At 38.3% G+C, this 22,884-nt stretch overlaps 1 protein-coding gene across 6 annotated transcripts in view; it reads left to right on the forward strand.

Moving 5' to 3' along the window:
- Window positions 1–2,772: 2,772 nt before the first annotated feature.
- CPSF6 (cleavage and polyadenylation specific factor 6) overlaps window positions 2,773–22,884 on the forward strand; it is an 85,797-nt gene continuing 65,685 nt past the window's right edge. For 2 of the 6 annotated variants that reach the window (XM_082351641.1, XM_082351642.1), the window contains exons 1-9: window positions 2,859–3,012; window positions 10,849–11,058; window positions 12,682–12,785; window positions 17,180–17,325; window positions 18,235–18,408; window positions 18,538–18,648; window positions 19,110–19,614; window positions 21,727–21,842; window positions 22,336–22,489. In XM_082351641.1, coding sequence (XP_082207767.1) covers window positions 2,953–3,012; window positions 10,849–11,058; window positions 12,682–12,785; window positions 17,180–17,325; window positions 18,235–18,408; window positions 18,538–18,648; window positions 19,110–19,614; window positions 21,727–21,842; window positions 22,336–22,489 — 1,580 coding nt within the window. In that variant the 5' untranslated portion in view covers window positions 2,859–2,952. Of the gene's footprint in view, window positions 3,013–10,848; window positions 11,059–12,681; window positions 12,786–17,179; window positions 17,326–18,234; window positions 18,409–18,537; window positions 18,649–19,109; window positions 19,615–21,726; window positions 21,843–22,335; window positions 22,490–22,884 lie in introns of all 6 variants that reach the window. The other 4 variants (XM_082351643.1, XM_082351644.1, XM_082351646.1 and 1 more) reach the window with 3 other exon arrangements.

Genomic DNA, 22,884 nt, shown 5'->3' on the forward strand with positions numbered 1-22,884 from the left:
ATTCCAAGCATCATAAATAGAAAGAAATACACTTCCAATAACTTTAAATCTCACATTTAAAGCATTTGTTATAATAAATCCCACTTATTCATTCATTAAAAAAAAAAAGAAAGAAAGAAATACACTTCCAGACATACACAGTAAAAGAGCAGAAAACCAAAGTCTAAGAGAAAAAAATCTTAAAAGTAGCCAGAGGGGGAAATCTCCAATGACCTTCAAAAAAACAGTCATGCTCTGGGCCCGTGAGCCACAATTGCTGAGCCTGCGCGTCTGGAGTCTGTGCTCCGCAACGGGAGAGGCCGCGATAATGAGAGGCCCGCGCACCGCGATGAGGAGTGGCCCCCACTTGCCGCAACTGGAGAGAGCCCTCGCACAGAGACGAAGATCCAACACAGCCATAAATAAATAAATAAATAAATAAAATTTTTTAAAAAATTATAAAAAAAACAGTCATGCTAACAAGCTGACTTTTCATAGGTAGCAATAGAAGTCAGAATCTTGGAGTGATTTTTAAGCGTACTGAAAGAACAAAAACTGCTTTTACCCCACTTCTCCTCTGACTCTTGCCTTGCTCTTTCACATATAGGACTCTTGTGATTCCTTTGGACCCACCAGGAAATCCAGGATAATCTCCCTATCTCAAGATCCCTAACTTAATCACATCTGCAAAGTCTGTTTTAGAATGTAAGGTAACATATTCACAGATTCCAGGGATTGGGATGTGGAACTCTGATGGGCCATTATTGTACCTACCACATTACCAATCTAAAAAATGCTCTTGCCCTTTATCATGAGTGGCTCTTTTTTTCTACGAAGCCCCATAGAAAAAAGGAAATCAGTGTTTCCAAGAAGCAGAAGCAGATAGGCATTTTTCATGCTATGTCATTTAAACCACTATCAACCTTCAACCTTGGTGAGGTAAATATTATGACCCCAATTTTAAAGATTCTGAAATTGAACATGAGAGAGGGTAGGTAACTTGAAGGAGGTCATCTAGCTGGTAAAGTGTCTGACTAGAAATTTGTATCCAGATCACCAGACTGGTCTTTAAGACTCCAACCAAGCTTTTCTACCATATCAAGTACAGTTATCACTTGACTTATCATTGTATGAATAATTTCTGGGCAGTATGTATCTTATGAAACACACTCTAACTTGGTGGGTTTTAAAAATGGTGAAAAAGGGGCTTCCCTGGTGGCGCAGTGGTTGAGAGTCTGCCTGCCAATGCAGGGGACACGGGTTCGAGCCCTGGTCTGGGAAGATCCCACATGCCACGGAGCAACTAGGCCCGTGAGCCACAATAACTGAGCCTGCGCGTCTGGAGCTTGTGCTCCGCAACAAGAGAGGCCGCGATAGTGAGAGGCCTGCGCACCGCGATGAAGAGTGGCCCCCACTTGCTGCAACTAGAGAAAGCCCTCGCACAGAAACGAAGACCCAACACAGCCATAAATAAATAAATAAATAATTTTAAAAAAAATGGTGAAAAAGAAATAAAGAATGGGAGAAGGTTTCAAACTGGAGAGACACCTTTGAATAAAGTGTGGTAGCCCCACTTACCTGAGGGGATATGTTCCAAGACCCCAGGTAACTGAAAACCTCTTTAAGGGAGGACTGCTATATTGGTGGCAAAAGCTTTCTTTATTAACTACATGACTCCGGTTAAACCACTTTGATTATACTGGTGGCAAAAACTTTCTTTATTAACCACGTGACTCTGGTTAAACCACTTTGGTTCTTTTTTAAAAAAAAAATTTATTTATTTGAATTATTTATTTTTGGCTGCGTTGGGTCTTCGTTGCTGTGCACGAGCTTTCTCTAGTTGCGGAGAGCAGGGACTACTCTTTGTCGCGGTACCCGGGCTTCTTGTGGTGGCGGAGCACAGACTCTAGGCACACGGGCCTCAGTAGTTGTGGCACACGGGCTCAGTAGTTGCAGCTCACAGGCTCTAGAGCGCAGGCTCAGTAATTGTGGCGCACGGGCGTAGTTGCTCCGCAGCATGTGGAATCTTCCCGGACCAGGGCTCCAACCCAGCTCCCCTGCATTGGCAGGCGGATTCCCAACCACCGTGCCACCAGGGAAATCTGATTCTTTAGGCCTCAGTTCCCTTTCTCATCTGTAAAAGATGTTTGGATCCAATGACACCTTTTCCAGTTCTCTGACATTCTATTAGTCTAAGAGTGAAGCCCTTGCCTCAAGATACCTCCACCTTATAGGGTGGGTCCGAGGGGGACCGCATTCAAGTTAGAGGCATTTAAACTATCCCAGAGAAAACCAACTGCAGCTCAAAGGAGGAAACAAATGAAGACAGATGAAAGGTTGGGGGGGAGGTGGGACGCGGAGGAGATGAAAGAAGACGATGCCGATGATACAGATGGAAAGATAAACAGCATGCAAATGACACAAGTAGCATGCAAATAACTCAAGATAATCATCAACAGGTAACTAGCCTTTACAAGGCAAACGAAATTCTGCTGGTCTCTGAGGTGGCAGGGGTGAGACATCCTCTCTGGGCGCTCATAGAAAGCGGAGCTACACTTTGTATTTCATCGTGACATAAAACTTCCACCTCTCTAAAAGCCCTGGCTGTGAGAAATGTAAGTAAAACTGAGAAATGAAAATATCACAAAACGCTTGAGTCTGCCAGGGACAACGTGAAACCACAGTCTCTGGAAATGACTGGGACCACCCCCGCCCCGCCCCGCCCCGCCCCGCCCCGCCCCCCAAGCCTAATCCAGACACACAAAAGAAACCGCTTGTGCCCTCCGAGGTGCAGTGTTTCTTCTCCGCCTGCGGAACGGGCGGCAGCGGAGCGGACGCACGCCCCCGGCCGCCCCCGCCTCGGCCCTCGGAAGTGACGCAGCGCGCCCCGCCCCCGCCGCTAGATCCGCTGCTGCTGCCGCGGCGGGCGGACTTGCAGGAGGTAGCGGCGGCGGCGGCCGAGGCCGAGGGAAGATGGCGGACGGTGTGGACCACATAGACATTTACGCGGATGTGGGCGAAGAGTTCAACCAGGTACGTGAGGGCCCTGGGCCCACGCCGCCGAAGTAGGCGGTGCTGCGGCCGGGATGCGGACCCGGGGCCCACCGTGGGCCGCGAGCCGCCGCGGCTGCAGCCCGTGCGCCCTTGGCGCCTGTGGGCCGCGCCGCCCGACCCAGGCGCGGCGCCCCCCTCACCCCTCGTTCTACCGCGTCGTTTTGCGGGCGGCGGGCGCCGCCACCCGCCGCGGGTCCCCGAGCGCGGACGCGGGCCGCCGTGCAGCCGCCGCCGACCCCTCCCTCGCCGCTGCCTCGCTCCCCATTGTTGGCGGCGGCCGGCGGGCGCTTCCCGCCGTGTTAGGCCTGGGCGGAGGGGCGGCTTGTGCGCGGGGGGGAAGAATGGGCCGCCCCTGCGCCCCCTCCCCGGCCGCCGGGGCGAGGAGAAAACCTGGCGGGGCGCGCGCCGGCCGCCGTCTCGCCCCCGGCCCTGCCTCTCGGGCTTCGATTCTTCCGGTCGCTCCATTTTGTCTCTGTCGGCGCACGGTCGCCTCATGGAAGGCCGCATTCACGGCCCTTTGTATCCCGCGCGCTCTGCTTCCTGCGCTCCCCTGCTCGTGTTTGCGACAGGTTTCGGCGTGGCGCCTTCTCCCTCCTCCCCTCACACTCTGGGAAGGCGGCTTCGTGGCGGGCACGTTTGCAACAAGTCCTTTGACTTTCGGACCCATGGATCGTGTTTAAAAAGTCGGTGAGCTGCCTCCCTGCCTCGGTGGCCCAGGGCTTGTAGTGCCTTTGAGGCCCAGTCGTTCGTGCTTGGCCTTTGTGATGAAAATACCTGTAGGTATAAGACAGGTGGCCCGGGCGAAAAGGAAGACTTGGACGCCCGAGGGTTGGATGGAACAAAAAAGGCGGTAGCTCACCAAGAGATAAGAGGTGTGATGAAACAATCTCACCCGAAATTCACATGGTGTTAGTTTTAAAATAAAGGATTGTAGCTATGACCCGATTTCCGAAAGCAAAATGTTTACTGCCCTCCGAGGGGTTTTGAAAGGCTGGAGAAAGTGAGAATGCAAGGTTTTTCCGGTGTCTCACTGGCCACAGTAGCCTAGAAGGACTACCTGCGGAGCTGTGATGTCTGATGTTGGGCATCCTTGCGAAAGATTGTTACTGGAGTAGTGAAGTTTAAGCTGTAAGCCTACTGCTTACATCTCTACTCCCTTTTACGTAGTAACACATTTAACAAATCAGATTGTGCCTAATTGCAGTGCACCTCATCGCTTTATCTCTTATATTTTCCAGGTCCATATGAGAAGCTTAGTAAAATTCTGGTTAATGTGTTATTGTGGGTTTTTCCCCCCTCCATTAAGGATCTTATTTGTGACTAGGGGCTAAAGATTTTTTTTAAATAGGGAAAGCTAGAAATCCTTTCTGGTTTTTTTGAGGGATGATTGTGCCCCTGGTTTAAATATTAGAAAAAAAAAAATCCAATTAGCTTTAAATATTTCCTACTCCGTTAAAGACTGAATGTATTTAAACGTAACCCACTGTAATCAAACATTAAGTTTTAAAAATTTTTCTTCTTTTTGTTGTGCTTATATTTTGGATATGTGATGCCTGAGTTGTGTCAGTGACAGTTTAGAAAATTACCTTGAGTGCTAAACACAGTCAGATTCTAATCCTTTTTTAAGGTCAGTAGACAAAGACTTCTCAGAAATTTCTTTTCCTTTTATTTATCAAATGAGTGTAACATTCCATCGAAAAGAGGTCCGTATCTGGAAGTAAAGGAAGAGTTAAATGTTCAAGACAGTCTTCATTAGCTTTCTTACAAGAAAATATATTTGCTTTGTCTTTCTACCCACAATAAAGGAAGAATTGAGCTACAATTTTAGAAGTTGAGCTTTCTTCAGAACCTTTTAATGAAATATTTTTTAGGCTTTTGCCTATTTAATTTGGGATGGGCATTTCTCTAACCTGTATAGCTGGATGTAGTGATACTTGCTTATCCCTGTGCAGTAACTAGTGCTGACTGAGCAGGAGGTAAGAAGAGATTAAAATTCTGTGGCCCTGATGAGGAACTGCTTTATAGGGTTCTTTTAAAAATGTAACTTTTTGTTGATCTGTACATATAGTATTATGTTTCACACATAGTTGGATGATTTTTACTATAAAGATATTTATACTTTTCAATCGGTTAATGGGATTAAATAGAGACTTTGTTTTTGTTATTATTTTGCATATCACTGGCCTTTGTAATCTTCTGCTTGCTGTGGTAATTCCTGTTCAAAATATGGCCACATAAAGATAGTTGGTGGTTTTTAAGGTTCATCCTTCATTTTTAATAATGTTACTATCATTGAAATATTTATCTGAAACTTTATCAGAATTAGAGGCAACTACAAAATTATTGTTGATTGTTTTATTTTGCACTCTTATTAGCTGGTGACATTACTTCTGCTGGTTGCTACAGTAAACTATGACTTTTTTTTTGGCTGTGTAGGGTCTTCGTTGCTGCACACAGGCTTTCTCTAGTTGCAGCGAGCGGTGACTTCTCTTGTTGCGGAGCACAGGCTCTAGAGCGCAGGCTCAGTAGTTGTGGCGCACGGGCTTAGTTGCTCCACGGCATGTGGGATCTTCCTGGACCAGGGCTCGATCCCATGTCCCCTGCACTGGCAGGAGGATTCTTAACCACTGCGCCAGCAGGGAAGTCCCAACTATGACTATTTTGTTGTAGTTGAGTAAAATGTTTTGCTAAGTATAACGGGTCTTGACTTTGGCTTCTAAACTGCTGTAAACATTTGGAAAAAATCTTTGTTCTTCAATGTGAGCTGTAGTTTTAATTGCACAGTATGCTTTGAAATTCTTTGTAATTCATGTATTTTTAATTTTTTTAAATTTTAAATGGTCATACTTTTATGATGCTTTTTTTTCATGTGTGTTTTGGTAAAGAACAGTATAAACCTATTTCAAAATGTTAGATATTCAGCTGTCTTAGAAGAAACTTTAATTTGGAGATGGTGTGAGAAAAAGTTAGTGAAACTATAGAATAGTTCCTTTCTTCACCAGATGAATTAAGAATGGAGAATGAAATTGGAGAAGGGGAGAAGGCACAAGGGACTCAGCTATTCTTTATAGCTGTTCTTTTAGTTCTTAAGTTGAAGGTCTTTGCATGTAACCAACCAAATTGAGAACAGTTGCTCCAGTGGAAGAATTTGAACTTCCAAATCTCTACCTTGGATTTGGAGTTGAGAAGAAAGTGGTTGGTTTCAGCCTCTATAGTGTGTATCAATTCAGTTTGAACTGGGATTTGTACTTGAAGGTAGTAGTTACTAGCCTAATATTTAATAATTATAGATTTTTATTTTGACCAAAACTAAATTAAAAAAATTTTTAACCCAATTGTTTAATATACATTTCTTGAGTATTTGTTATATGCCAACAAGGAAGGATACAAAGTTTAGATAGTCTGTCCTTAGAGTGCACTGTAGTGGGATTGAGAGACACATACATAAATATAACACTCTGACAGGTCATGTGTTATAGAAACTACTCCTTTATGTGTATCTTTATCTGTAGAATTTTTGTTGGCAGAGGAGAGGAAAGTCAGATTCTGTGAACTTCAGGAAAGCTTATACTGGGTGCGTCGAAATAGTGTGTATTTTGCTTGTTTGGGGAGCAAAAGCTCTTAATGTGGAATTTAGTTACTGATGTACCTGGTGGTAGGTCACTGATAGCAGTGCTCACTTAGTAATCTTGACTATCCAACTTTAAAATGAAAATGTATATAGGTAGTGGGAAAAAATTCATTTGGAAGCTAGAGACCTAGACATGCTTATAACTCTACTTGCCTTTATGAGTCGTTATAGTTTATATTTAGTTATTGTGTATCTACTATAGCCAATGTCTAGCTAATTTTGGAAAATAAGTTTATTAGGCAAATATCAGTGAAATCTTATTTCTAATAAATTTATGTTGAATAGAGAACCCTCTAAGATAGGGCTTGTAAGGTGGAAACTGAGGTAGGTAGAGATTGATTCAGACACTTGGATAGAAATGTTTAGGGGAGCTGGAACTCTTCTTACTCAGTTTTGTTATTTATGAGTAGTTCATTCAGTTGCCCACTTTGTGGTTTATGTGGCATATTTTTAGTACAAAGTTGGCTTCCTTACCATTAGTTGAGCTTTTTACAGGGATTACAAACTAATTTTAATATCTACTTGAAACATAGACAAAATCAGAAAGTGAAGTATTTTCTAAAAAGATAAATATGTATTAGATTATCTGCTGTTGGATTTTATGTGCTGGTATATTATATTCTCTTCCATGGTATAGAGTACATTTTGTAAATGCAAAATAAAACCTTTCCCCCTGCTATATTTCTCAAAATGGAAATGACTATTAAATTTCCTTTTTTTTTTTTTACTACGGGGACTTTGAACAAGTGGCCTTTGCTGTGCCATTAGTGGTACTATCATATAATGCAGGAGTGGTATTAATACAATTTTAGGACCACCAAAAGCAGTCTTGGGCCTATCAGGGAGAGTGAAGATATAGTACAACTATACCGCAGTCATCCCAATAATGGTATACAGTATATCTGTGACATTAAAATTTTATGGGAGGTGATTAGGGAAAGTGTGTCTAAAAAATAACTCTTTGGAGGGAGGGGTTAATGATAATGAAAAAAAGGTTGAGAAACACTGCTTTTAAAAGGAGCTAATTGAATTTTGGTTATTTTACTATCCATCTTAAGTGTTTTCTCTGACTCGGCAACAGCTACTCATATATCATGAGGAACATAATCTTGAAGTGTACAATCTTGAAAGGATACCTTGCCTTTAAAATGATTATAGTAATTAGAATGTAGGGAATGAAATAACTTAGTGGATTTTTTAACAAACCCTAAGAGCTGTTGCCTACTGGAATTTATATATAATGTACAGCTCTATTGGTGATTAGCTGCTATGAAAAGTAGATAGTTACAATTGGGCAGTATTTGGTATCTAAAATAATTAGAGGGGTAATGTTGATTATTTTTTGTTGTTGTTGTTTTTGAATGCCATTAAAATTTCCTAATGGTAATAATCGAAAAGACTACATAGTAGAACTTGACACTGTGGACTGTCTCTCTTTGACAAAGTTTGTCCAATAGACTTTCAGAGCTCACCTTCTTTATATGTGACCTGTGATATACATTTTCCATAATTTCAGAATGTGCATGTTTTCCCCCTTTTTAGAGTGGGAACAGAAAGTAGGATGTGTTCTGTGTGTGCATATATATATATATATATTTTTTTTTTTTTTTTCCTTAATCTGGAGGATAGGTGTGATATGCTAAAGCTGAAAAGGAAGATTACTGATACTACAGAAGAGTATGTGTTTTGAGTTGCATTTTAGTAATGGTGGCAAATGTATTCAGATTCATTAATATTTTTTCACCAAGTCCAAATGCATACCATTGGGGCTAGAAGTACAGGCTGTGGCCTTGGAACTGAGCGAAGCTAACTAGTCCACATGGAGATCAAACCCCAGGACCATGGTCTCAATTAGCATCATACTTCAACCAATTGGAAGCAGTCCAGCTACCAGACAAAATGGCTGATCCTAAATATTGGTAGAATCATATCAGTATGGAAAATTGGTTGGTGTCAACATAGGAATTCGTGGATGGACAAAAATAGTAAGTCATGGTGATTCACCAGGTTAGTGTAGCTGCAATTATGCTTGTAAATGATTGTCTACTTATGTGAACATTTTCCTAGATTTACAACTAATGAAAAATCATAATGTGTTAACCTGTTTCATGAAAGTGTAAATCTAAATACTTTTATTTTAGTGCTGCTATTAATAACCCTTGCATTCTCTTTTACTCTCCCTCAGACCATATAGTGTGATTATAGTCTCTGCTGAGGAGGATGGAAACACAACTGTTTTTGAATAATAGTAATAATAATTCTACTTGATGTACAGAACTGGATTGCCAAAGAGTCTAAAGTGCCCACTACCCCTTGCGGGAAGGTTTTTAGTATCTTAAGTGTGTGGAATCACTGCTGCAGCCATGCCACCCAAGGCTTCAGCTACACTGAAACTTCATAACAAAACTCACCCTTCTTTTTTCTAATTTTTGCTATCACTGCGATTTGATCATGTTGCTTGGTTTTTAAAAACTCATTTCTCAAAGGTTATTTTGGTATTGTACAAACAAAATTATGGCATTATTCAGTGACTTGTGGTCTTAGTTTCTGCCCATTGCTAATGATAGTTTTGTTCTCTGACTTACCTTGAGATTTTTGTTCCTTATTAAATGTTACAGACATTCAACCTGGTTAACAATGTTGTTATGTAGAGATTCTGTTACATAATCAGTAAATTGGATAACTTCGTTATGCAGGTTACCTGAAATGACTTTACAAATTTCAGGTCCCTTTGGCTATGTGTTATAAGTGGTATTTCCCCTTCTAGATTTTTCTCTTCTTTTTCTGTTTCTTTTTTAAAAAATCTTTTTCTGGCTCCCTTCTGAATAACAAAACAACAGCCATGTTCCCTTGGGGCCTATAATAAAAATATTTTGTTGATCTGTTCACAGTCATCACAAATACCTTCTCTGTGTCATTCTTTATCCATATAATAGTTAGTCCCTAAAACTATTAGCTTTTCCTTATGTGCCATTTGTATTCATCCTTAGTGAATTGTATTAATGGAGAGGATATGAGTTATGTCTGAACTCTTTAAGTTTATTGTTTTCTAGGTGTAATTGCCTCTCTTCTCTTATTATCTCAAATATTCTATCTCATAAGAATAAAATAGTTCACATCCATCTAGGTACTTAGCGGTGGAAAGGGAAGAAGATAAAAATAGAACTTTTCCTCTGATACTGGCTAGTCAAGCCTATGGCCCAGTAACTGTTACCAAAGGCAATTTAAATGGTGTTCAGTGTTCTGCCAGTACCTGCATTTCATTTTTCTTGTGCTTATTTACAGATTGAACCCTATTTTTCCATTTTTCTCCTGTTCACATATTTGCTTCTTTTTCGTTTACCTCTTACTTGCGTATCACTTGGGCATGTAAGTGGCATCTACTAGCATTGCTTTAATTCTGCTGGTGACAATGGCAAAGCTTTACTAGATCCTTGTTCGTATCCCTTTTCTCTTGGGTATGTAGATATCTTTTGCCAATTGACTAATATCTAAGAAGTCAGGTAAGCATTAACTCTTTGTTGACTGAGAATAATGAAACTATTAATAGATACTAATTTGGATAGTTTAACCTGTGTTTTATTTATTGTTTCTCTTTCCCCTGTTCATTTGTTGTGACATATGGAATCGTTTACATACCCACATTTCTTTATCCCTTTCCTATGGCTTAGCTCACTATGCTTTTTCTAAAACTAATAGCTTTCACAGAGTTGGGAAGCAAGATACTGAATACCAAAGAAAACAGTAGTTGTATTTTTCTGTTAAATATTAAAGATTTGTAATGGCTCTGATTTTTGTGATATTTTTGTGTCAAAAAAAAATTTTAAGCCCATCTATTTGTATTCATGTGTTGTTACTTTTAGAGTATTTTATTTCCATGGAAAGTTTTTTATTATTACTTTATTTTGTCTACATGTTATTCTATTCCTAGAGGAATGTTATTTCCTGTATTATAATAAATATCGGTGGGAAAATAGGATTGATTGTATAGAAATTCGCTTTATAGGCGCTGTTCCAGAAGAATACGTCTGTGGCATAAAGTGAAAAGATTTGTACTGAGATCTTTGGCTGTTTCTATCTTCTACCAAATGTTTAAAACAAAATAGTTGAATGAATTTGCATTCAAATCTGTTTAGTAGTAGTCTGACTATTGTATAATCTAGAGCATTATTTCTGTATCTCAGGAAGCTGAATATGGTGGGCATGATCAGATAGATTTGTATGATGATGTCATCTCTCCATCTGCAAATAATGGAGATGCCCCAGAAGATCGGGATTACATGGATACTCTCCCACCAACTGTTGGTGATGATGTGGGTAAAGGAGCAGCACCAAATGTTGTCTATACGTATACTGGAAAGAGAATTGCATTATATATTGGAAATCTAACATGGGTAAGTGACTTAACATATGAATTAAATCATAGGTGGTTGATTTCAAACTGTTCAGTAGTTGTTTTTCTCCAGTTTTATAAAGTAAGAATTTGAAGTTACTAGACTGGTTCTACATGCTTGCTTATGCAACGAGGAGGGAAATGAAATACAAGTACCTTTAAAATATCGTAAATTCCAAATCTTCTAGTTCTGAATTTTGTAGACATTCACCTTGTTTTGGTAGAGATTCCAGTTACTTATGGTTCGATTTTATCTTCAAATCAATTCTTTTTATTTTACTACTCCAACACTTCAGCTCTCCCAGTTTTATAAAGAAAAATGTTCACATAAAGTCTCAAACCGGGATTCAGAAGTGCAGGAGAGAAACACAGTACAACTCCTGGTTTTAAGAGTTTTCATTATCTAAATCATACTGCAGACATGTTGAGTTTCATTTTCACTCATAATTTGAAATCTGATTTATGGAAATGCTGCCATATACATTGTATTTTAATTTGGGTTACTTATGAGACTGTAGGATTATTATTGGTTGGGAGTTTCATTAGCTGGATGTTCAGTGTTATCTATTTTATTAGTATTAAATCTTAAATATTTACTAAAATAGTCCTATAGAATTTTTGCATCTCTACTTAGAAACATTTGTTACACATACTTGAAAATTTTTAAATTGTCTAGAAATCAAAACTTGTTACTGTTCCATTTCCTTAATAGCATTTCATTTTTAAATGTTTACATTTTTAAAAAACTAATTGATCTATCTCCCACTACCCAGTCTGAGGAAATTTTTTTTTTTTTTTTTAAGTTTTTTTGGGTTTTTTTGATGTGGACCATTTTTAAAGTCTTTATTGAATTTGTTACAATATTGCTTCTGCTTTATGTTTTGGTTTTTTGGCTACGAGGCATGTGGGATCTCAGTTCCCCGACCAGGGTCGAACCCACACCCCCCTGCATTGGAAGGCAAAGTCTTAACCACTGGACCACCAGGGAAGTCCCTGAGCAATTTTTATAATATTGGAGACAGTAACAATGTAGTTATGAAGAGTATGGTTGCTAAGTAAGCCTCTGAATCTTAGCTTTTACATATGTTAATTTTATAACCTTGGAAAAGGTTATAATTATCTCTATCCGATGTGTAAAATGGGAGTGATACAGGACTTTTATGTTTTAAGAATTAAATACTTGATATAAAGTACATGTTAGGTGTTTTGTTTTGTTTTGTTTTTTTCCATCTTACATTGAAACAGAAGATGGAGTTTATTTCCCCAAATAACTTCCTTTAAGGAAAGGAAGTGACAAGTGAGGTTGGTTTTATTGAAAATTTAAAGTTGTAGCAGTTGAAAGCTGTAAGAGACCAAAAACTCATTAAGAGTTTAAAAAAAAAAAATCTATGTTCTCTCTAAGGGTATGTACCTTCTAATTTCCAAAACGCTTATCAAGGGATAAAATTATGTCCTCAGGTACTTTTGTGCTATTTAAAAATAGAAGGTTGACTGGCAGTAATTGTACTTAATTTGCACTGAGCATTTTCTCTTGTTTATCTTGAGTTTACCCTTAAAAAATAAATGGAAACAGTAAAAATCTTGGATATGTTTTGATGGTTAATGAGGGGGAAATATCTTGCAGTGGACAACAGATGAAGACTTAACTGAAGCAGTTCATTCTTTGGGAGTAAATGATATTTTGGAGATAAAATTTTTTGAAAATCGGGCAAATGGCCAGTCAAAGGGGTAAGAATTTTGTTTTAATTCTTTTTTTTCCCTAATGGAAGTTAGTAGCTAGTGATTACAATTTTGGGGGTAACTTTCCTTGAAGTTAATGCTAACTATGCATGTGTAGGATGTTTTATTTCTACATTGTCAGGAGGTTCTTGGACAAAGATTCATACTCATTTCATGTATCCTGTGATCTACCTCACTAAAACTAGTGGAGCTGGGAGTGTAGATAGATAAGGTCTCTTTTCCAATTTTCCTGAATTTTCTCCATCTATGGTTGAAATGATTTTTGAAATGACAGTTTGAAGAAGCATTGCTATCCCTGTAATTAAGGTATAGTGGAAGATGGGCAACTGAAGAATAATGTAACATGGATGTTTTGCTTTATTTTTTTAAACTATTAAACTACACAAATGAGGTAGGATCATTACGGGATCATCATAAAATACAGATGTCCAAACGTAAGAAAATAAAAAGCCACAATCCCACCATCCATAGATAATCGCTCTTGACATTTTAGTGAATATACTTTCAGGTTTTTAAATTTTTACTGCAAAAACAATAGGATTACAGCTCACGTTTTTTAATGTATTTGATACACAGAGTAAAACGAATATTTAACAATAAACATATATCTTCCCTAATGTATTAGTTCTTTCCATCATACCTTGTATGCTACTGTAATTTATTTTACCATTCTTATTTTTGGTTATTTGGGTTTCCAGTTTTTGCCTATTATAAATAATGTTGTGGCAGGCTTCATTTTATATAAATCTTTAGGTGCAGATTTTGGGCTTTTTAAAAGGTAATTTGCTGGATGCAGAATGATAAAGTAAAAAATATGCTTAATGTACTTATTTTATATTGTTTAATGTGCCAGTTTTCAATAACTAGGAATATTTTCAAAATACGTACAGAGTCTGGCTGCTTTTCATGAACTTCACTTCTACTACCTCATCCGAGCCACTGTTATCTCTTACTTGAACTTCTGCAGTAGCCTCCTACGTGGTGTTCCTGCCTTCACTCTGATTCTCTACCGTCTATATACATGACACATAGCAGAAGTTGAAAAAAAGTGACATCAATATTTGCCTGCTCAGAATCTTCTAATGGTTATCTATTTTATTCAGAGTAAAACCCAGAATCTTCACTGTGGTCTACAAGGCACTAAGACCGGTTTCCCCACTACCTCTCTGACCTCATCTCTTACTACTCTTTACCTTCCCTATGCTGCTTCAGCCACATTAGTCTCTGATGTTCCTCAAACACATTGCTACTTAAGACCTTTACACTATTTCTTCTTTTTGGTTTATTTTTTCCCAAAATGTCCGCATTTGGGATCTTTCACTTCATTCAGGGTTTTGCTTGAGTTCCCTTCCCTGGCCACCCTGTGCAAGACCTTCTGCTCCCATCACTGTTTCCTTTTTTTAGTTTTTCTTATGGTGTATTTTACTCATTTATTGTCTTGTCTCCTACTAGGTTTAGATTGTAAGCTCCATAAGAACTTTGCTCACTGTTGTATCCCTAACCCTAGAATGGTACCTGGGATATAGGAGGTGGTGCTCAATAAATGTTTGTTAAATTAGTGAATTAATTAAATTATTTCTAAATGTTGTGAGCCAAGATAATCTTGAATCAAACAGCAGACTTTGTTGACCAAGGATCTAGTTTTTTAAAAAATATTTATTTATTTATTTTGGCTGTGCTGGGTCTTAGTTGTGGCATGCGGGATCTTCGTTGTAGCATGCGGACTCTTAGTTGTGGTAGGCAGGCTTCTTAGTTGCGGCGTGCGTGTGGGATCTAGTTCCCCCACTAGGGATTGAACCCGAGCCCCCTGCATTGGGAGCACGGAGTCTTAGTGGGCCACCGGGGAAGTCCCAAAGGACCATTTTGAATACCAGAGAGAAAAGGCTCCTAAGAGTCCTTCTGAGAATAGTTTAGAATATCATATAACTGTGAATTGACACTCGTTCATTTTTTTTTCTATTTCAAATTTATTTTTCCTAGTGAGATATAATTCACATACTATAAAATTCATCATTTTAAAGTCTTCAAATCAGTGGTTTTTAGTTTATTTATAAAGTTATACAACCATTACCACTGTGTAATTCCAGAATATTTAATCACCCCCAAAAGAAATCCCATATGCATTAGCAATCTGTCTCTGTGGATTTGCCTATTCTGAAATGGTATCATAAAGAATGTGGTCCCATGTGACTAGCATCTTACACTTAGCATAATATTTTCAGGGGTCATCATGTTGTAGCATGTGTCAGTACTTAATTTCTTTTTATAGCTAAATAATATTCCACCATGTGGATACACCACATTTTAAAAATCCCATCCATCATTTGGTGGACATTTGGGTTGTTTCCATTTTTGCTATTATGAATAAGACCCCTATGAATATTCATATACCAGTTTTTGCATGAACATATATTTTCTTTTTTTTTTTAAGGAAATTGTTTCTTTTATCTAAATAGGTTACACTGTTATTGTATCTTCTACCACTGCTACTACTCGATTAAATAGCTTGAATTTGGGGCAGTTTTATAAAATGTTAATTTTGAAAAATAATTTTGTATTTTTAAACACTAGATAGATTCTCATAAGCAAAGTGAGCTACTCATACTGTGAGAAGCACATGGAGATGAGATCTGACTGGAAACTGTGTACTAAGCATCCCATTTCTTCTTCATTCTAAGGTGCAAATTCTCTGAGAGCCAACAATAGGTTAAATTGCACTATTAACTTTTTTTGTCTTGTTTGGGGGGAAGTTTATTATTGGTCCAACACATTATACCTGATTTATGTATGTTAATTGTGTAAACAGGGAACTCTGTAATAATACTGATAAAAAATAAACAGCATCAGCATAGCATGTGAAAAAAAAAGATAGGTTACACTGTAGTCCCCATATGATTTGGCACTGTTCCAGAACCACCCTTTCATATAGACAGACAAATATTTAGTGAAAGAAGTTAAATTTATAAATATTTATAAAAATTTCCATTTTTGTTCTTATGAATAATGCCCCTGTGAATATTCATGTACCAATTTGTGTGAACATATATTTTTAATTCTGTTAGGTACACGTATAACTAGATTTATTTTTCTGCCATGAGGCTTGCAGGATCTCAGTTCTCCAACCAGGGATCGAACCTGGGCCATGGTAATGAAAGCGCCAAGTCCTAACCACTAGACAGACCACCAGGGAACTCCCAGGAGAGAAGATTTATTGGATTGTATTTTTAACTCTGTATTTAACCTTTTAAGGAGCTGCCGGGATATTTGTCAAAGTGGCTGCACCACTTTACATTTCCCTTCAAACAGTGTATGTGGGTTCTAGTTTTCTCCACATCCTCACCAGCACTTGTTAATTGTCTTTTTGGTTAGTGAATGTGAAAAGGTATCATTGTGGTTTTAATTTACATTTCCCTGTTGGCTAATGATATTGAGCATCTTTTCATAGTGACATTATTCATAATAATGAAAAAAGTGGAAACAACCCAAATGTCTTACCAATTTTTGGAAAATGTGGTATATCCATATAATGAAATATTCAGCCATGAAAAGGAATTAAGCACTGACACATGCTACAACATGCATAAACCTTGAAAACATTATGCTAAGTGGAAGAGGCCAATCACAAAGGACCACATACTGTATAATTCCATTTATATGAAGTGTCCAGAATGGGCAAATCTGTAGGGACAGAATGTGGATTAGTGATTCATTAGGGTTGGAGGATGGGAAGAAATGGAGTGACAGCTAACAGTTATGGGGGGTTTTTTGAGTGATGAAAATTGTTCTTAAAATTGATTGTGGTGATGTTTGTAAAATTCTGAACATGCTAAAAAAAAAAGAAACCACTGGGGCTTCCCTGGTGGCGCGGTGGTTGAGAGTGCCTGCTAACGCAGGGGACACGGGTTCAAGCCCTGGTCTGGGAAGATCCCACATGCCGCGGAGCAGCTGGGCCCATGAGCCACAACTACTGAGCTTGCACGTCTGGAGCCTGTGCTCCGCAACAAGAGAGGCCGCGATGGTGAGGGGCCCGCGCACCGTGATGAAGAGTGGCCCCCGCTTGCCGCAACTAGAGAAAGCCCTAGCACAGAAACGAAGACCCAACATAGCAATCAATCAATCAGTCAATCTTTAAAAAAAAAAAAAAGCCTTTATTAAAAAAAAAAAAAGAAACCACTGAATTCTATACACTTTAAGTGAGTAGGTAGTATGATGTGTTGTTATAAAAAAAAAGTTAAAGATCAAAGTGTGAGCTTTGTATATTTCTAAGAAATATTTTCCATTTTCTTAGGTAAAATTAAATTCAGACCATTTCCTTTTTAATAAGAGTAGTAACAGTTAATCCCTCCTCACTTTCTACCCACACCCCTTTAAACATCTTTTAGGTTTGCCCTTGTTGGTGTTGGATCTGAAGCATCCTCAAAAAAGTTAATGGATCTGTTGCCTAAAAGAGAACTTCATGGTCAGAATCCTGTTGTAACTCCATGCAATAAACAGTTCCTGAGTCAATTTGAAATGCAGTCCAGGAAAAGTAAGCAACCCCTCAAAGGCTTTTATTAAAAGTTGTACATTTTAACTAATCTTGCTAGCATTTGTTAGATGTTATATTGGAGAAGTCATCTTAATATTTATATTTAGTATTTAGTTCATTGTAGAATCCATTTTAGAAAGTCCATGCTTTGAATTTGATTTAAATTACCGATTATGACTGGTCCCATGTACTGGGAACCTACTCCCGTTTTTCTCTAGATGTCACAGACCCAGCATTATACAACAGTGTGCAAGTTCTATAGCCCTGCCATTCTTGTCCTGTCATTCCCATCGTAAAGAAAGGAAGAAACTACATTCTAATCCTTAGATTGAAGGAAAGTTATGTGGATGTCTATTATGGTGGGAGAGGAACCATTGATAATCAGAAAGTATTTGTTGATTTTCCGCTTAGCACCAAGACCTTTCACCACTTGGTAAAGTGGCTATAGAGAAGATTTGCCATATACACTTACAAATGTTATCACTTAAAGAGATAAATGGATGATCAGGCAATTAACAGAAATTCAAGTGGTTGTTTTAATGTTCTAGCACTTAAAACTCAACTGACGAATGTTACAAAATTTAAATGATTTATACTTACTGACATTTAGATTTCTGTTGGAGAATTTTGGTCTTGGCAGCTGCAGAGTACTGGTTTTTTGAAAGTAACTCATGTTTGCTTATTGGAAATACATTTAAGCCTGGATCTTTTGAGGCTTCAAAAGAACTTAAATAGATATGAATGTTTTCCTAAACCGGTACTTCTCATGTAGTTTGGACAGGCCCAAGGCATCTGCAAGTTAGTATATAGTGTAAATGAACTTTGAAATAGAGTTGTTTCAATATCTAACAGTGGTTATGGATCAGCTATTTTAATAAATGCTATTTATGAGTATTTGGATATTTGCAGCTACACAGTCAGGACAAATGTCTGGGGAAGGTAAAGCTGGTCCTCCGGGAGGCAGTTCACGTGCAGCCTTTCCACAAGGTGGTAGAGGACGGGCCCGTTTTCCAGGGGCTGTTCCTGGTGGGGACAGATTTCCTGGGCCAGCAGGACCAGGAGGGCCACCTCCACCTTTTCCAGGTAAAATTTTTCTTAAATTACCATGGATAAAATGTGTCTACCTAATACCTCTTTTCCTTTTCTCTCTTTTTCAAGTAATGCATTATTAATGTGACTTACTCTCCTTGTTATACTATTTTTGGAATCCAGGAAATTTGATCAAGCATCTTGTTAAAGGAACTCGGCCTTTGTTCCTGGAAACTAGGATTCCATGGCATATGGGGCACAGCATAGAGGAAATACCCATTTTTGGCCTAAAAGGTCTTTATTTTTCTCCAAACTTGCTTGACTTATATATAGAATATTTACATCCGTCTTATTTTCTTACCTCTTAAAAAATCCTTTCAAGACCATTTTTCCTTGTTTCACTTTCTAGCTTGGCATCAGAGTAGACTATAAGGTGGGTGATTTCACTGTAAGAAGTGTGTGTACGCTGAAAGATGGAAACTATCTCTAAGCAATATAATCTATTAAAGTTTTTGTTTCAGTAATTTTTCTTAAGCATAAATTGAGCTAGTTAAATGTGTAAGGATAAACTTCACCTTTGTAACTGTTAGTGTAGCATTTACCATATGGGTTTCATTTAAAGAGAGAGTCTTGGTCTATGAGTTACGCTTTAAAGTATAATTTTGGCGTGAAGATTAAACTACCTTATTGAAGTGGTTTTTTTTTTTTTTTTTTTTTTTTCCTCTCTCTCTCTCTCTCTCCCCTTTATTCTATAGCTGGACAGACTCCACCACGTCCACCCTTAGGTCCTCCAGGACCACCCGGTCCACCAGGTCCTCCACCTCCTGGTCAGGTTCTGCCTCCTCCTTTAGCTGGGCCTCCTAATCGAGGAGATCGCCCTCCACCACCAGTTCTTTTTCCTGGACAACCTTTTGGGCAGCCTCCATTGGGTCCGCTTCCTCCTGGTCCTCCACCTCCAGTTCCAGGCTACGGCCCCCCTCCTGGTCCACCACCTCCACAACAAGGACCACCTCCACCTCCAGGCCCCTTTCCACCTCGCCCACCTGGCCCTCTTGGGCCACCCCTTACACTCGCTCCTCCGCCGCATCTTCCTGGACCACCTCCAGGTGCCCCACCACCAGCTCCACATGTGAACCCCGCTTTCTTTCCTCCACCAACTAACAGCGGCATGCCTACATCAGATAGCCGGGGTCCACCACCAACGGACCCATATGGCCGGCCTCCACCATATGATAGGGGTGACTATGGGCCTCCTGGAAGGTAAGTTAGTATGTATCTATAAAAGTAGACTTGGTGTATTTGATCTGCAAAAGGTATTTTTCTCTGTCAGTGAAGTTTTTAAAAAATCATGACTTTTCCCCAGGTACATAATTTTCTGTATTGTTTTCTCTTAGAAGAAGCAGTGTGATATGGTGAAAAACATACTGAACGGGGTTGGGAATAATCCAGCTCTGCCACTTATACAGCCATGTGATTTTAGGGCAAGTCACTTTGTTTTCATCATTTTTAAGTTAAAAGAGGTTAATAAAGATAAATGAAGCTAGCAAATGGGATCCTTAAGCTATTTTTAAGGTTTTAAAGTCAATCTCATTTACCATTGATGACACTACATAGAATGTTAAAGTTTCTTCATTGGTTTAGGAATTAGGTCAGTTTATTAGATAGGTACTATTGATTATTTCATGCTTATCAGGAGTCCTGAGTAGCAGAATTACTAACTTTTAATTAAAATGGGAACATTAAATAATTTACACGCATATTTGGGTAGACAAAGACTTATAAAACACAGACTTTATGGAAATTAAAATGGTTAATGGCAATCCTTAGAAAAAAGCTGCATGGAAATCACGGTGGAACTAAGTGATCCCTAAGCCCCCTTTCAAAGTACTTTTAAAGCTATCCATACTCAAATCATAATCTGGAGATTAATCTCTAAGAACTACTTGAATTTGCCCCGTTTAGTTTCTTTTGAGTTTATCATTTGATTTTATATTCTTTAACTATCACTGTTGAATGACTTTGTATTTCGGTTTGTCTGACAGTGTTCTGCAGGGATGGATTTGAGCATCTGCCTAATTCCATACAGTTGCACAGGGCCAGGGAAATAAATTTGATGTTGTAAACAAAGTCTCCTGACAGTTATTTATCCATAGAGGTTGTGTCTTTATGTGACTGCCAAAATTGCTTCGTTTTCTTTTGAAAAACGTTATAACTAAGAAGCTAGCACAACTTTTCTCCTGTTCAGCTTAATTCCAGTGAGCAACTACCTATTAAGTGTCCACTCGTGTATAGGGGCGGGTTAGGTGGCTTGGTTTGACAGTTTAAAATTTGAATCTCATGTCCTTTTTCTAACATAATAGAATTTCTATAGTGCCAGTTTTTCTAAAAATACATTTGTGTATATGTTTTTGGTTATTATTGAGTAATTTTTAATTGAAAATTGGAGAAAACTGATTATCTTGCGTGGGTTTTTTTTTTTTTTTAGGGGATCAGATGGGTATGAGTCACAGAAATTAATTGAAATTCATACATGGATTTTGAACAACTTGTGATTTGGTTGGGCTGTTTATAAAGTTTTGGGAATAACGGTAATACCTTATAAACATGAAGAAGGTTATATTAGCTGTTTCCTCATTTCATTGGAATGAACTGCTACTGCTTGCCTCAATTCAACATCCTACCTAGTAACTAATAACTAAGATGGCAAAAAGTTTACCTTTTCTTATACTACACATGTAGTCACAATTTTTAAAGTTGTCCAGCAGCTTTAGAAAATCTTGGGATTTTACTGGTTTTTTCCAACAAATATTTACAGGTACTGAGTGCCTTTTATTTGCCAGATAGCCTTCTAGGGATTCAGTGGCAAACAAGATAAGTCTAAAATCTTCTCCCTCCTGAAATTTTATTAGTCCAACAGACATTTATTATCCTCCTCTTGTGAATTGGGCCTTGCGCCTAGAGGATTCAAATATAAATGAAACCAAATTCCATCCCTTGATTGTGTAGGGTTGTATTTTTTGCAGTCAGGATTTTTTGTTTAGATATACATACGTGTCAGGGGGACATCAGAACAATTTATTATATCTGTTTTTGTATGACTCTGAAAAATAGTATATTATAGTTACATAAATACATAATTTCTGACCTCCAGAAAGATGAGGTTTCTAAGTTGCTACTTTATTTCAGCTGAAAGATAAGGGAATTTTGCTTAGACCTTCTCTCTTTGTAGGAAAAAGATCACATTTCAATCTGAAAAAGTAACTATTAGCTCTAAGGCACTTGTCAAAAGCAATTATTTGAATTGCTTTACACTGTTGTGACTAATTTAGAAAATCTTTTGAATATGATTTAAGGTTTATTTCGATTTTACAGGGAAATGGATACTGCAAGAACACCATTGAGTGAAGCTGAGTTTGAAGAAATCATGAATAGAAACAGGGCAATCTCAAGCAGTGCTATTTCAAGAGCTGTGTCTGATGCCAGTGCTGGTTTGTATATTTCTTTCTGTATTAACATTTCTTACTTATGTTATTAGGAATGACCTAAAAAGTACAGTCTTGAAGATGGGTCATCTACATGTAGTAGTTATTTTTATATTTCCAAATCATTACCTATACTTTATTTAAAAGGCATTGAAGGGAACTGCATGTCACAGTGTAGTGGAAAAACCCCTAATTTAAAAATTTTAGGTGTAAATTTAAATATTATCCCTGACATTTAATGGCTCAGGGACCTTAAGGCAGCTCATTTATTCTCATATTTACTAAATGATTGTGTTTCACACAGCTATAATAGTAACAAATGGTGTTAACTTCATGTACATTAAAGCCTTTCAGAATGGTGAAACTCTGAAAAAAATTAAGACATCTTCTGTAGTGATTTTAAAGTGCATTCCTTTTGTAAAATGGTTGCCCCAAATGGTTTGGTGGTATTTTGAAAACAAAATTTATTTGACTTTGGCCCATCTCCTTCCACTCACAGGTGATTATGGGAGTGCTATTGAGACATTGGTAACTGCAATTTCCTTAATTAAACAATCCAAAGTATCTGCTGATGATCGTTGCAAAGTTCTTATTAGCTCTTTGCAAGATTGCCTTCATGGAATTGAATCCAAGTCTTACGGTTCTGGATCAAGGTAAAACTTTCCTGTCTAATGTCTATTTAAAACTGCTGCTTTGCAAATAGAAAAAATACTGTGTTTGGGACTTTATAGGACTTTGATTTTACTTATTACTGTTTACTTAGCAGCTAGTGTGATTTTGTTGTTGTTTTTGTTTAATCCCTAAATCAAATGTTAGGTGTTTGCTTGCTTAAAACCCTTCAATGGCTTTCAGTTATTCTTAGAATAAGACTGTAAATATTGAAGTGCTGTGTGATATAGTTCTGCCTATCTTTTCAGCCTCACTGTGGACCTCTCCTCTGGCTCACTGTTCTCTAGCCACATTGGTCTCCCTTCTCTTCTTCTTGACACATCAAGCATTTGCCCACCTCTCTGTTTTTGTACTTGGTATTTCTGCCTACCTTGCTGTT

Source organism: Balaenoptera borealis (genome assembly GCF_965194805.1).
Source record: "Balaenoptera borealis genome assembly, chromosome: 13".
Lineage (NCBI taxonomy): Eukaryota > Metazoa > Chordata > Mammalia > Artiodactyla > Balaenopteridae > Balaenoptera > Balaenoptera borealis.